This window comes from Ovis aries, chromosome 2, assembly GCF_016772045.2.
Source record: "Ovis aries strain OAR_USU_Benz2616 breed Rambouillet chromosome 2, ARS-UI_Ramb_v3.0, whole genome shotgun sequence".
Classification (NCBI taxonomy): domain Eukaryota; kingdom Metazoa; phylum Chordata; class Mammalia; order Artiodactyla; family Bovidae; genus Ovis; species Ovis aries.
Genome location: NC_056055.1, coordinates 34,093,640 through 34,106,128, shown reverse-complemented (window position 1 = coordinate 34,106,128; position 12,489 = coordinate 34,093,640). Strand labels below are relative to the sequence as shown.

Genomic DNA, 12,489 nt, shown 5'->3' with positions numbered 1-12,489 from the left:
CTGTCTATCAGATCTAATCCCTTGAATCTGTTTGCCATCTCCACAGTGTAACTATAAGGGATTCTAGTGGTTTTCCCTACTTCCTTCAATTTAAAGCTGGATTTTGCAATAAGGAGCTCATGATCTGAGCCACAGTCAGCTCCAGGTCTTGTTTTTGCTGGCCATATAGAGCTTCTCCATTTTTGGCTGCAAAGAATACAATCAATCTGATTTTGGTACTGGCATTTCATGGCATGGGGAAATGTTATTACCATATATTGTGTAATTTAAAAACACCGCGTATAATGACTTTTCATATTTTGAACCCAAATGTATAAAAGGGTAAAATTTAATTTTAAAATTATGTGAATACGAGTAAGATTAAGGATGGATAACAAAACGCTACACAGTGGATTTTATCTTCTATTTCCTTCTTAGAGAATCTTCTCTAAAGTTTATTAACTTTACCAAATTCCCTTATTCGGAATATGATCCATATGATCCATGGTTTCATAATCCAAAAAACAAAAACAAACAAACAAACCAAAAAAACCACTTACAGCTGGAAGACAGATAAATAAATTCCACTTCTGTGAATATGTAAGTAAATTACTATACACACAGATATTTAGTATAATACAATAATGTTCATCTCAGTAGTAGTTAAAGTAGAAAATAATTAGATACAACTTAAGGTGTAATAGGGTCACTAAACTTTGTAATCATTTTATAAGTCAAATCATATGCTGTACAGCTTAAACTTATACAGTGCTGTAGGTCAATTAATCTCAATAAAACTAGAATCAAAATAAAAATGGCTTAAAAGTCTAACAAAGGAATAGTTGGATAAATGAGTTACAGAACTTCGACAAGATATCCATTAAACTATGCTTCGGAGGGATATTTGTTTAATGACCAGAAAAATAATGATGATATAATGTTTAGTTAAGATGCAGGTTATGAAACTGTGTTATGAGCATTTTTTTAAAAAACACATAACTATATATATGGAAAGATCACATAATGCATTATTTTAAAAAAAGCTGGAAAGAAACAACAAACATTAAAATAAATTTCTTTGGATGATGTATTATTGATGCTTTTAATTTTCTTCTTACCAACATTCTGTTTTCTAGATTTTATACAAAGTGAGTTTGGAAAGTATGATATATTAATAGTAATACAAACAAGAATACCCAAAGGGCCAGGGTGAAAAGGAGAGGAAACTTAAAAATTCAAGCAGCCATCTGTCTCAATGTTTTGACTTGGTTTTAGTTACAGAATTCTATTCATTTTAAATTTAAAATGACACTAAAGGAAGAAATTATCACACAGAAATACAGTTTTTTTAATAGAGAGATATCACTCCAAAATATGTGCTTTTAATTGTAAAAATTAAAGTATTTTAATAAACCTTAGTGTACTAGTTTATAAAAGCCAATAAATATAGTTAGTAAAGATACCATCTACCTAAAACACTAGTATTTGAATAATCTCTATCATTTCTGGAATAAATATGCCTTTATATTTTACTCATAATTGTCCTTCACTCCTATATAATATTATGTTAGCATTATATTGAATATTTATAAGTTAAATAGGGAAAACATAAGATTCTTTACACATTTTGATATTATTTTGAATGATTTTCAATTAAGGTAATTTTTAAAGTTATATGAAAGTTTAACGTCAACAAATGTTTCTAAAAAAATAGGACATTCAATGATTAGCAGTCATACCTAAAAGTCAAAAAATAAAACAAGATTTTATCAAGAATATTCATATCAGTATTCATGTAAGTCAATATAACCACTGAATCCTTAGTCAAAATATATTTTTATAAGAATACATCATTTTAAATTAGATTACTTAAGGTTAAAGCGTCTGCCTCCAATGTGGGAGACCCGGGTTTGATCCCTGGGTCAGGAAGATCCCTTGGAGAAGGAAATGGCAATCCACTCCAGTATTCTTGCCTGGAGAATCCCATGGACGGAGAAGCCTAGTAGGTTACAGTCCATGGGGTCACAGAGTCAGACATGACTGAGCGACTTCACCTTCAAAACATTTTTAAAACTTTAAAAATATTTATAACTGAACCAGATATTATGAGCCTTATCTTCCCATAATTATTACATTAAATAGTGAATCTGACTAAAGCTTTATCCTATGTATGCAAAATAATTATCTGGAGTATACAATTTTCTGTTTTCCATATAAATAATGACAATTGGAAAGAATCATATCTTGAAAGCTTCAGTTTTCAGAAATGCCCCCTTATAGAGTATCATCATATTCATGCTTTTAACGTTTTAGAACATTTATCTGAAACAGATAATACAGCATGTCATGCCTTAGCTGTTTTAGCTCAATCTTTACACAACAGAAAAAAATTTTTCTTTTACACAAAATTATCATAAAATAAAAAACTTGGTATCTTAATTTTCAATTACTGATATTAAGTTTATACAATTAAATAATCTTCTACTGAAATAATACCTGACTATAAAAACCTGATGCCTTGGCAAATAACCCCAAGTTAGACATCTATTAAAGTACTAATAAGCACAAAGCCTTAAATGAGGCTATGACTATAGCTTTTTCGCTGGTACAACCCTAGAGTTTTTAAAAACTGCCTCATGAGAAAAACCGTGAAACAAAAAGCTGATTCTTTAAAATATCAACAAAACTGACAGAAAAATAAAGACAAGACACAAGTTACTATTGTCAGGAATTAAATACAGGATATCACTAGAGACCCTGAAGCTATTAAAAAGACAGTAAGAAATACTATGAACAACTTTACATACACATTTGAAAATTTCGAAGAAACTGATCAATTCCTATAAAGAACAAACTACTATAACTCACTCAAGGTGAAATAGATAATCTGAACAGTCCTAAAACTATTAAAGAAGAAATTTAATCTCTAATTTAAAAGAGTACCAAATAAATCTCCTGGCCCAGATGATTTCTCTGGAGAATTCTACCAAGCATTTAAGAATTAATACCAAATATGCATAAGCTCTTCCAGAAAATAAGAGGAGTATTACTCAACTAGTTTTAGAAATAACTGTTACCATGATATGCCAAAATCAGATATGATATCAAAAAAAATATATATATATATCTCAATATACCTCTTGAATAGAAATTTTAAAAATTCTTAATAAAACATTAGCAATTATATACAATGACTATAATGCACATATTTAATTCAGTTCACAGATAAAAAAGGCTGGTTCAGTATTCAAAAATGAATACAACATGCCATTTTGACAAGCTAAAGAAGAAAAATCACATGATCAAATCATTCGATGAAAAAAAGCATGTGTCAAAATTTAATACCCATTTATAACAAAAACTCTCAGTAAACTAGTAATAAAAGGAAACTTCTTCAGTTAGATTTTAAAATTTACAGAAAACTACAACTGAATGGTGAACTATAAAGGAGTAGCACAGGCTTGGCGGTACTGAAAGAATTCTCTATCCGAGTTGTGGTGACAATAACAAGAATCTACAAATGTAATAAAAAGGCACAGAATTATGCACCCACACTGTGCCAACGTCAAACCCTGGTTTCGGCATTCTAGTACAGTTACGTAGGATGTAACCATTAGAGGAAATCTGGTGAAGAGAACTTTTCTGCGACCTCTACAACTCTTTTTAACTTTTTATGACTCTATTCAAAATAAAAAAGTTTAAAAAGAGACTGCTTTATGTAATTCTCCTCTGGATGAACAGACTTCATTAAAAACTTTATTTTAAGTAGCATAGGTAATAAATCTTTAGCTGTATTCAGTTTGGATGAAATGTTGTCTTACCATAATTAAACTGACTGTTGGACTTTTCACAGTTTATGATGTTGAACCTATAAGCAATACTTGGTCGCATTCCACTGACTTCAAAGTAAAACCACTGATGATAATGATTGCTATTTATGTCTGAGTTCAGAATAAGGTCATATTCATTTCTGAAAACAGAAAATAAACAAATTTGATGAAAATTAGGAAAATATCTGTACACAAACAAAATGAGAAGAATTTTAATGACTTACTTTCTAATTTGAATTACTTTACGCAGATTCCCAGATTCAAATTTGGAGTTAAACTTCAACACATCTGCTTCTTCTGGAATGGTATAGCTAAATAAAATTTTAAAGTAAGAATAAAAAATACATAGCATTTAAACAAGTGAGCAAAAACGAAACTACACTGTAGATTAAAAACGCACCATTATTGCTCGCTCACCCTCCTCATTATTTTTAAGCCAAAGAACAAAATAAACACAAGCAAACTACAAACTCTGGCTAATATTTACAGAACAAAATATTATAGTTACAAGTAGAGATTTCTTCCACAATTATATAGTGAATATTAATCACAAAAATTTTCATCTCATTAGATGCCATTTCTAAATATTAGAATCTTACGGAAAAGCATAGTTATTTTTTAAAGTGCGTATGACTTGTATTGAGTACCAATAATTCTAGAAACTATGCAGTTCTCAGGTAAAACTATTTTTTTAATTTAGAGAGCTTCATCATCTATTATAATTAGTACCCAAAAGGTGGAAGTATTATTCTCACTTTACATATTCCTTACTTTAGCAAGTATTTATTGAGCTCCTACTATGTGCCAGATACTGTTTTAGTTAAAGTTATCTATTTCCCTGACTGAATACAAATTCTTGCTCTTCTAGAGCTTACATCCTAATGGGGGAAAATGAAGACTCCCAGAAGACCAATGCTTTTGTCCAAAGTTATTTCAGTTAGAACTAGCACTGGCATGTGACACTTCCCTGGGTCTGGAAGATCTCCTGGAGGAGGAAATGGCAACCCACTCCAGTATTCTTGCCTGGGTAATTCCATGGACAGAGGATCCTGGTGGGCTATATAGTCCATAGGGTCGCACAGAGTCGGACATGACTGAGCAACTAAACAAGAATATCCTACACTCAAGAGTTCTTGAGGTTCTGTGTTAGCACATTTGTCTGGTCTAACACAGAATTAGAAACACTGAAATAACTAAGAAATTATGAATAGATTTGTTTTTTATTTTTGAGAATGTTATTTCAAATTCAGTTATTAGCTTTGACATGACTTTACCCTGATTCTCTTAACAAAAATCTTTTTAAATGTCTTATTTCCTCCAAATAAGACTAATGAAATATAAAACCTCTCCAAAATACTAGAATGTTGAAGGAGAGAGAGGGAAAACCCATTCGTGGGCTGATTAACGTTCTCATTACTGGAGACAAATGCAATGGCACCTAATGAATTATATATAGGTAAATAAATGAAAATGAAAAACGACGAATATGATTACTATTAAATCATTTGTCTCCAGTAATGAGAAAGAGATGGTGAAGGACAGGGAAGCCTGGCAGTCCATGGGGTGGCAAAGAGTCAGACGTAACTGACTGAACAACAACAGCAAAATCATTAAACGCAATGGTACCAGTGATAACCCTAAATTAGAAATTACACTAAAACACTGTTGTGGTTTAGTCACCAGGTCATGTCTGACTGTTAAAATCCCATGAACTGTAGCCCACCAGGCTCCTCTGTCCATGGGGTTTTCCAGGCAAAAATACTGGAGTGGCTTGCCATTTTCTTCTCCAGGGGATCTTCCAGCCACAGGAATCGAAACCCAGGCTCCTGTGCTGCCGACAGTCTCCTGCACTGCAGGTAGATCCTTTACCCACTGAGCCACCAGGGATCACAAACAAATGGCTTCAAAAGTCAGACAAGCAACAAAAACGATTGAAGCAGACTGTAAGCAGTAAGAGACAAAGTGAGAAGTGGGGACTGTGGAAAACTAGGAAGCATATTTTCCTTCTAAAGGGGATGGTAATTTGTTGTCCTAAGGAAATGAAAGCTCAGTATTAAGGACAAAACTGCAGCATTCATACAAAATCTCCATTCTCTTAAGTGGAGGTAGTTTCAGTTTTTAAAAACAAAACATCAGTTTGTGATGTTCCCTTTATTAAACCCATTAAAAGCCCACATAAGAAAAACTAAATTTGTAGCATACTCATTTAACCAAATAAACATGATTTACCTTACCATTACATCTCTGCTAAAAGATAAAAACAAATGAGGCTTAATTAGGTGGAAGTTAACTACATTTCTTTGTCTTTTAAAAGAACACTGAAATTTTAAGATAATAAAACCAACAAAACTAAAACACAAAAATGAGACTTACTTTGGGTTATCTAAGTCATATACCACTCGATCTATGATATCACTCTGATGTATTAGCCTCTCAATATCTTGGGCAATTTTTGTTCTGAAATCATAAAGAAGTTTGACCAAAATTCATTATTATATGCTAAGGCACAACTTTCCTCCAAGTAAATTTTGAATAAAAAATATAAAATGATAAAAATTTCTTAAAAATTATCATCCCTCTACATATTATATGTACAAAATAAATCAGTACATAAAATATAGACAAAAATCAGTATTTTAAAAGTCTAAGTTCTAGAAAAATAACCAGCACAAGGCCAATAGCTTTACTTTAAAAACCTTGAATGACTATATGCTTTTCTATATAGAAATTCTTAATCTAGCATTATAAAATTAAGCATATTTATTTTTAGTTTTTTATTTTACAAAAACTAGCTCATCACTGACACAGCAGTCTATCAAGAAAAAAATCGAGCATCAAAGGATTATGATATAAATCCTTGATTTAGAGTCAGTGTCATAACTTTCAAATAGCAAATTCTTTCTACAAAAGCAAAACTTTTAAAAAGCTAAAATTATAATAATAAACAAATCAAAAATTTATATCACCCAGATCTTCAACAATGAAAGACATAGCACTTACATATACTCAGATGTCCCATACCAATACAAGTGTTCAAGTATGGTGAATGACTAAAAACATCCATTTGTCAAAACCATTTATTAAATATTAAATGTATGAAATACCTACCATAAATGTATAAAAGATTAATACTTACAAAAGTTTGCAGTTTTTCTTAAGAAAAATGGTATTAAAAAGGCTGATATAACATCATCTCAGTTCTATAGCAACATTCTGCATTGTAAAACAAGATAAGAAAGCTCGATACCCACAGGGCCAGCACGTGATGTACTTGAGGAGGCCTGCTGGGGGACGCTGTGGAAAACTGGGGAACACAGGACCTGTCTAAACACAACCAAATGCTGCCAGGTAGGAAGAGAGGTTAAAGGTTCAATACTAAATTTACGAGAAACAACGGAAACTTGGATCACTACGTGGAGTCTCTCAAATGTTAAAGGCTGGCAATCTATTAAAAAATAAAAACAGGGAGAACAAGATGGCAGAGGAGTAGGTGGACATGGAGTACATCTCTCTCCACAGATACACCAGGAATACACCTTCAGACACAGAAGGGCATACAGAATACCAACTGAGAGCAGACAGGAGTACCTGACCAGAGGAAGCAAATATACAGACCCACACAAAACTCAGGAGGACGAAGGAGGCAGGGAGAAAAACAGGAGTGTTAGCAGGACTGTAATCCCCCCTTGGCGGGTGGAGAAACTGAAGCAGGGGTCCGATCCCCACATCCGGGCAACTGAGTCAGAGGAGAAACATTTAAGGCTGAGAGTGAAACAGCTGATCTGTGGCAGCCTAAACAGAATGCAGTCCTTGTTGCAGCCATACATACCCCGGAAAGGGACACAGATCCCCCTGGAAGGTACAGCGGCTGGGAGCTGGAGTTCAGGGACTGTGGAGCAATCCCAGGGCAAGGGGCTGCTACTGACTGCTGAGAGACAGATCAAGTGGATGTGAGGGAGGAGATCGTGGTGGGAAATGCCTGTGGAGGAAAGCCGGACAGCCATGGAAGCAAGGCGATACTGCTGAGTCACGCGTAAGGGGTGGAGCCATCACCAGACTCTCTCTCCACACATGCCACCATCAGCAGCTGAACAACAGAGAGGCTGGCCCATCCAACGCCTGACACACTGAACTACAGAGTAGGACCCCACCCCAGGGTGCCCCTTTAAGTGCCTGATGCACTGATCTACAGAGAAGGACCCCAGCCAAGGGGGCCCCTCTATGTGCCTGAATGGGCAGAGCTACAGAGAAAGACTAGACAAAGAAACATTCTGATCACCAGCTACAAGAGGCTGGAAAAAGACTCTGATAGGGCCATAACTTCTATGGCGGAGGCAGTCCATGTTCCTGCATACTTGGCACCACCAGGGTCCCCACAAGCCAAGCAGCTGCGTCACCTTCACACTCAACTCTCACTGGGGCAGAGCTGCTTCAGGCAAAAAATTCTTGCATCTAAGCATGCAAGGTTGCTTCGGTAGTGTCTGACTCTTTGCAACCTTGTAGACTGTGGCCTACCAGGCTTCTCTGTCAGGCCTCCAGGCAAGAATACTGGAATGTATTGGCCAATGCTGGTTGCCATACCCTTCTAGAGCACTGTATTTCCTGCTGCCCTAGCCGCCAACTCCCCTGAGTACCTGGTGCTGTCAGAACCCCTGTGACCCAAGCAGCTGTACCACCTCCACACCTGGCCCTCACTGAGGCAGATACAAGTCCTCCAGGGCAGCCTCAGGAGCAAACCCCAGTGAACGATCCACATGTAGAAGTGGAAATAAAACCACGATTGAAACCCAGGGGCAGTGTGACTAAGGAAGAAGACCCCAAACTTACCACCAGCTCTACAAACTACAGATTAAATCCACATGATCAACTAGGTAGACTGTGTCTATGGAATATGTAAAAGGTCACTGAAAGTTCCCACAAAAGAAAACGCACTAGTTCTGATAGCTGTGGACATTTAAAGAACACAGAGGAGTAGGACCTGATTAGAATCTGAGCTGCCCCCAGAACAGGTCCAGAGATCAGCAGTGTTGGAGGGCATCCTAGGGAGGAGAGGTGGACTGTGACTCCCAGTGAGGGAAAGGACTGACAGCATTGACTCAAGAAAAACAATTATTATTCTTATGTTTTGACTTGTTCTATAAATGCTTTCGGATTTTTTTCTTTTTTTTTTCCTTTTTCCCCCCTATGTTGTTGTTGTCGATTTTATTGGCCCTATGAAATCTAATTAAGCTTTTGGGCTTTTTTTTTCCTCAGCCACATTTTTTATTGTTGCTATAAACTCCTGCCTCTACATTGGGCTTTAGCAGTTCTTGGAAGTTTTCCTGTTTTTTCTTTTCTCTTTTTTTTAATGTTTCAAGCCTATTATTACTTTTTCTACATTTAATTGTTTGTTTCCTTTTTCTACTGTTTTTTTCCCCTTACAGTTAATCTTTAATGTATATAAATCTTCTTTATCTACCTCTATTTAACTCTGCATATGCATTCTTTCTTTCTTTCCTTTCCTTTCCACATGTTAGTTTTATTTTCATTGCTTTCTTCCCACTTGGCACGTTGCTTTAGTTTTGTTTTCCAGTTTTTGCTTTAGTTAGTTTTATCCTGGTAGACATAATTTTTGGTTTCCTTTGTTCACTGGGTCAATCTATTGCTTTATTTTTGTTGGACTGTTTTGACTTTGCTCATGGGTGTATATGTGTATGTGTATAATCCATTATTTTAATTATTATTTGCCTGATTTTGTAACTGACATTTGTCTGGGGTTCATTTTGGTTTCTCGTTTTGGGATATTTGTTTTCATCTCACTTAATACCATAATAAAACACTTGTGGAATCTTCATTCCTGACCAGAGATCAAGCCCTGACCCTTTGGAGTGGGAGCACTAACTCCAAGACCTTAGACTACCAGAGCACTAACCATAGTGAGTATCAAATAGAACTCACACAAAGGAAACCGCTTGAATACAAGACCCAGCATCACCCAAGCACCAGGAGGACCCTGTCCAGGACTCCTCATCTAAACAACAAACAAAACAAAAACACAAAACCAGTCATCAGCTGACAGGATTACCACCTTACTCAGCCTTGCCCATCAGAGGAAAAACAAACAAGCAAACAAAAACTCAGCACAAATCTCACCCTATGTGAAGCCTACACAAATCACTGGACCAAACTTAGCGGGGCAGAAACCAAAAGGAAGAAAGAATTCAACTCTGAAGCCTGGGAAAAGGAGACCTCAGACACAGTAAGTTAAAAAAATTATAATGAAAAGGCAGAAAAATACTACACAAATGAAGGAACAAACTAGAAACACAGAAATCCAAATAAATGAAGAGGAAATAGGCAAACTACCTGAAAAAGAATTCAGAATGATACTAAAGATGATCAAAAACCTTGAAAACAAAGTGGAGAAAATACAAGAATCAATTAACAAAGACACAGAAGAATTGAAGAATAAACATACAGAGACAAACAACACAATTACTGAAATTAAAAATACTCTAGAAACAATCAATAGCAGACTATCTGAAGTAGAAGAACAAATCAGTGAGCTGGAAGATAAAATGGTGGAAATAACTTCCAGGAGCAAAACAAAGTAAAAAGAATGAAAAGAACTCAGGTTAGTCTCAGAGACCTCTGGAACAATAACAAACGCAACAACATTCAAATTACAAGAGTCGCAGAAGAAGAGAAAAAGAAAAGGTATGAAAAAATTTTTGAAGAGATTATAGTCGAAAATTTCCCCAACATGGAAAAGGAAACAGTCAAAGGAAAAAGTCCAAGAGGCATAAAGAGTCCCATATAAGATAAACCCAAGGAGAAACACGCCAAGACACATGCTAATCAAACTAACAAAGACTAAACACAAAGAAAGAATATTAAAAGCAGCAAGGGAGAAGAACAAGTACCATACAAAGGAAACCCCATATGCTTAACAACTGATCTTTCAGCAGAAGGGAATGGCAGGATATATTTAAACTGTTGAAAGGGAAAAATCTACAACCAAGATTACTGTACCTGGCAAAGATCTCATTCAAAATTGATGGAGAAATAAAAAGCTTTTCTGACAAGCAAAAGTTAAAAGAATTCAGTATGACCAAACCAGTTTTACAATAAATGTTAAAGGGACTTACATAGTCAAGAAATACAAGAAAAGAAAAAAAGATCGACAAAATCAACCCCAAACAATTAAGAAAATGACAAAAGGAACATATATATCGACAATTACTTTAAATGTAAATGGATTAAGTGCTCCAATCAAAAGACACTGACTGGGTGAATGGACACAAAAACAAGACCAGTTTATATGCTGTCTACAAGAAATCCACTTCAGACCTAAAGACACATACAGATTGAAAGTGAGAGGATGGAAAAATACATTCCATGCAAATGGGAAGCAAAAGAAAGCTCGAATAGCAATCTTCGTATTAGACAAAATAGACCTTAAAATAAAGAAGATTACAAGAGATAAGGAAGGATACTACATGATGATCAAGGGATCAATCCAAGAGAAACACATAAAACTTGTAATTATCTATGCACCCAACATAGGAACATGCAAATACATAAAAAAAATATTAACAGACATAAAAGGAGAAACTGACAGTAACATAGTAACAGTAGGAGACTTTAACACCCCACTCACACCAATGGACAGATCATCAAAACAGAAAATAAATAAGGAAACATGTCTTAAATGATACATTAGATGAGATGGATCTCATTGATATTTACAGGACATTCCATCCAAATGCAGACAAATACACCTTCTCAAGTGCACATGGAACATTCTCCAGGACAGACCACATCTTGGGTCACAAATCAAACCTCAGTAAATTTAAGAAAACTGAAATAGCATCAAGCATCTTCCCTGACCACAATGCTATGAGACTAGATATCAATTACAAGAAAAAAACTGTAAGAAACACAAACACATGGAGACTGAATAACAAGTTTCTAAATAAGCAACAGGTTACTGAAGAAATCAAAAGGGAAATAAAAAACTTTATAGAAACAAATAACAGTGAAATTATAACAACTCAAAACCTATGGGATGCAACAAAAGCATTTCTAAGAGGGAAGTTTACAGCAATACAACCCTACCTCAAGAAACGAGAAAAATATCGAATAAACAACCTAACTTTACACCTAAAACAACTGGAAAAGGAACAACAACAAAAAAAATTAGTAGAAGGAAAGAAATCACAAAAATCTGAGCAGAAATAAATGAAAAATAAATGAAAGAAACAAGAGTAAAGATTTAAAAACTAAAAGCTGGTTCTTTGAGAAGATAAACAAAATTGACAAACCTTTAGCCAGAAACATCAAGAACAAAAGTGAGAAGAATCAAATCAACAAAATTAGAAATGAAAAAGGAGAGGTTACAACAGAAAATGTAGAAATACAAAGGATTATAAGAGACTATTATGAACGACTATATGGCAATAAAATGGATAATCTGGAAGAAATGGACAGATTCTTAGAAAAGTTCAATCTTCCAAGACTGAACCAGGAAGAAATAGAAATTATGAATAACCCAATTTCAAGCACTGAAATTGAAGCTGTGATCAAAAATCTCCCAAAAAACAAAAGCCCAGGACCAGATGGCTTCACAGCAGAATTCTATCAAACATTCAGAGACGAGCTAATGCCCATCCTTCCAACTCTTCCAAAAAATTGCACAGGA

General features: G+C 34.9%; 1 protein-coding gene across 3 annotated transcripts in view; it reads right to left on the bottom strand.

Moving 5' to 3' along the window:
* Nucleotides 1-12,489, bottom strand: part of AGTPBP1 (ATP/GTP binding carboxypeptidase 1) — a 191,940-nt gene that overhangs the window by 64,710 nt on the left and 114,741 nt on the right. For all 3 annotated transcript variants that reach the window (XM_015093043.3, XM_060409111.1, XM_060409112.1), the window contains 3 exons: nt 6,183-6,266; nt 4,034-4,120; nt 3,801-3,949 (listed from right to left, as the gene is read on the bottom strand). In XM_015093043.3, coding sequence (XP_014948529.3) covers nt 3,801-3,949; nt 4,034-4,120; nt 6,183-6,266 — 320 coding nt within the window. The remainder of the gene's footprint in view (nt 1-3,800; nt 3,950-4,033; nt 4,121-6,182; nt 6,267-12,489) is intronic.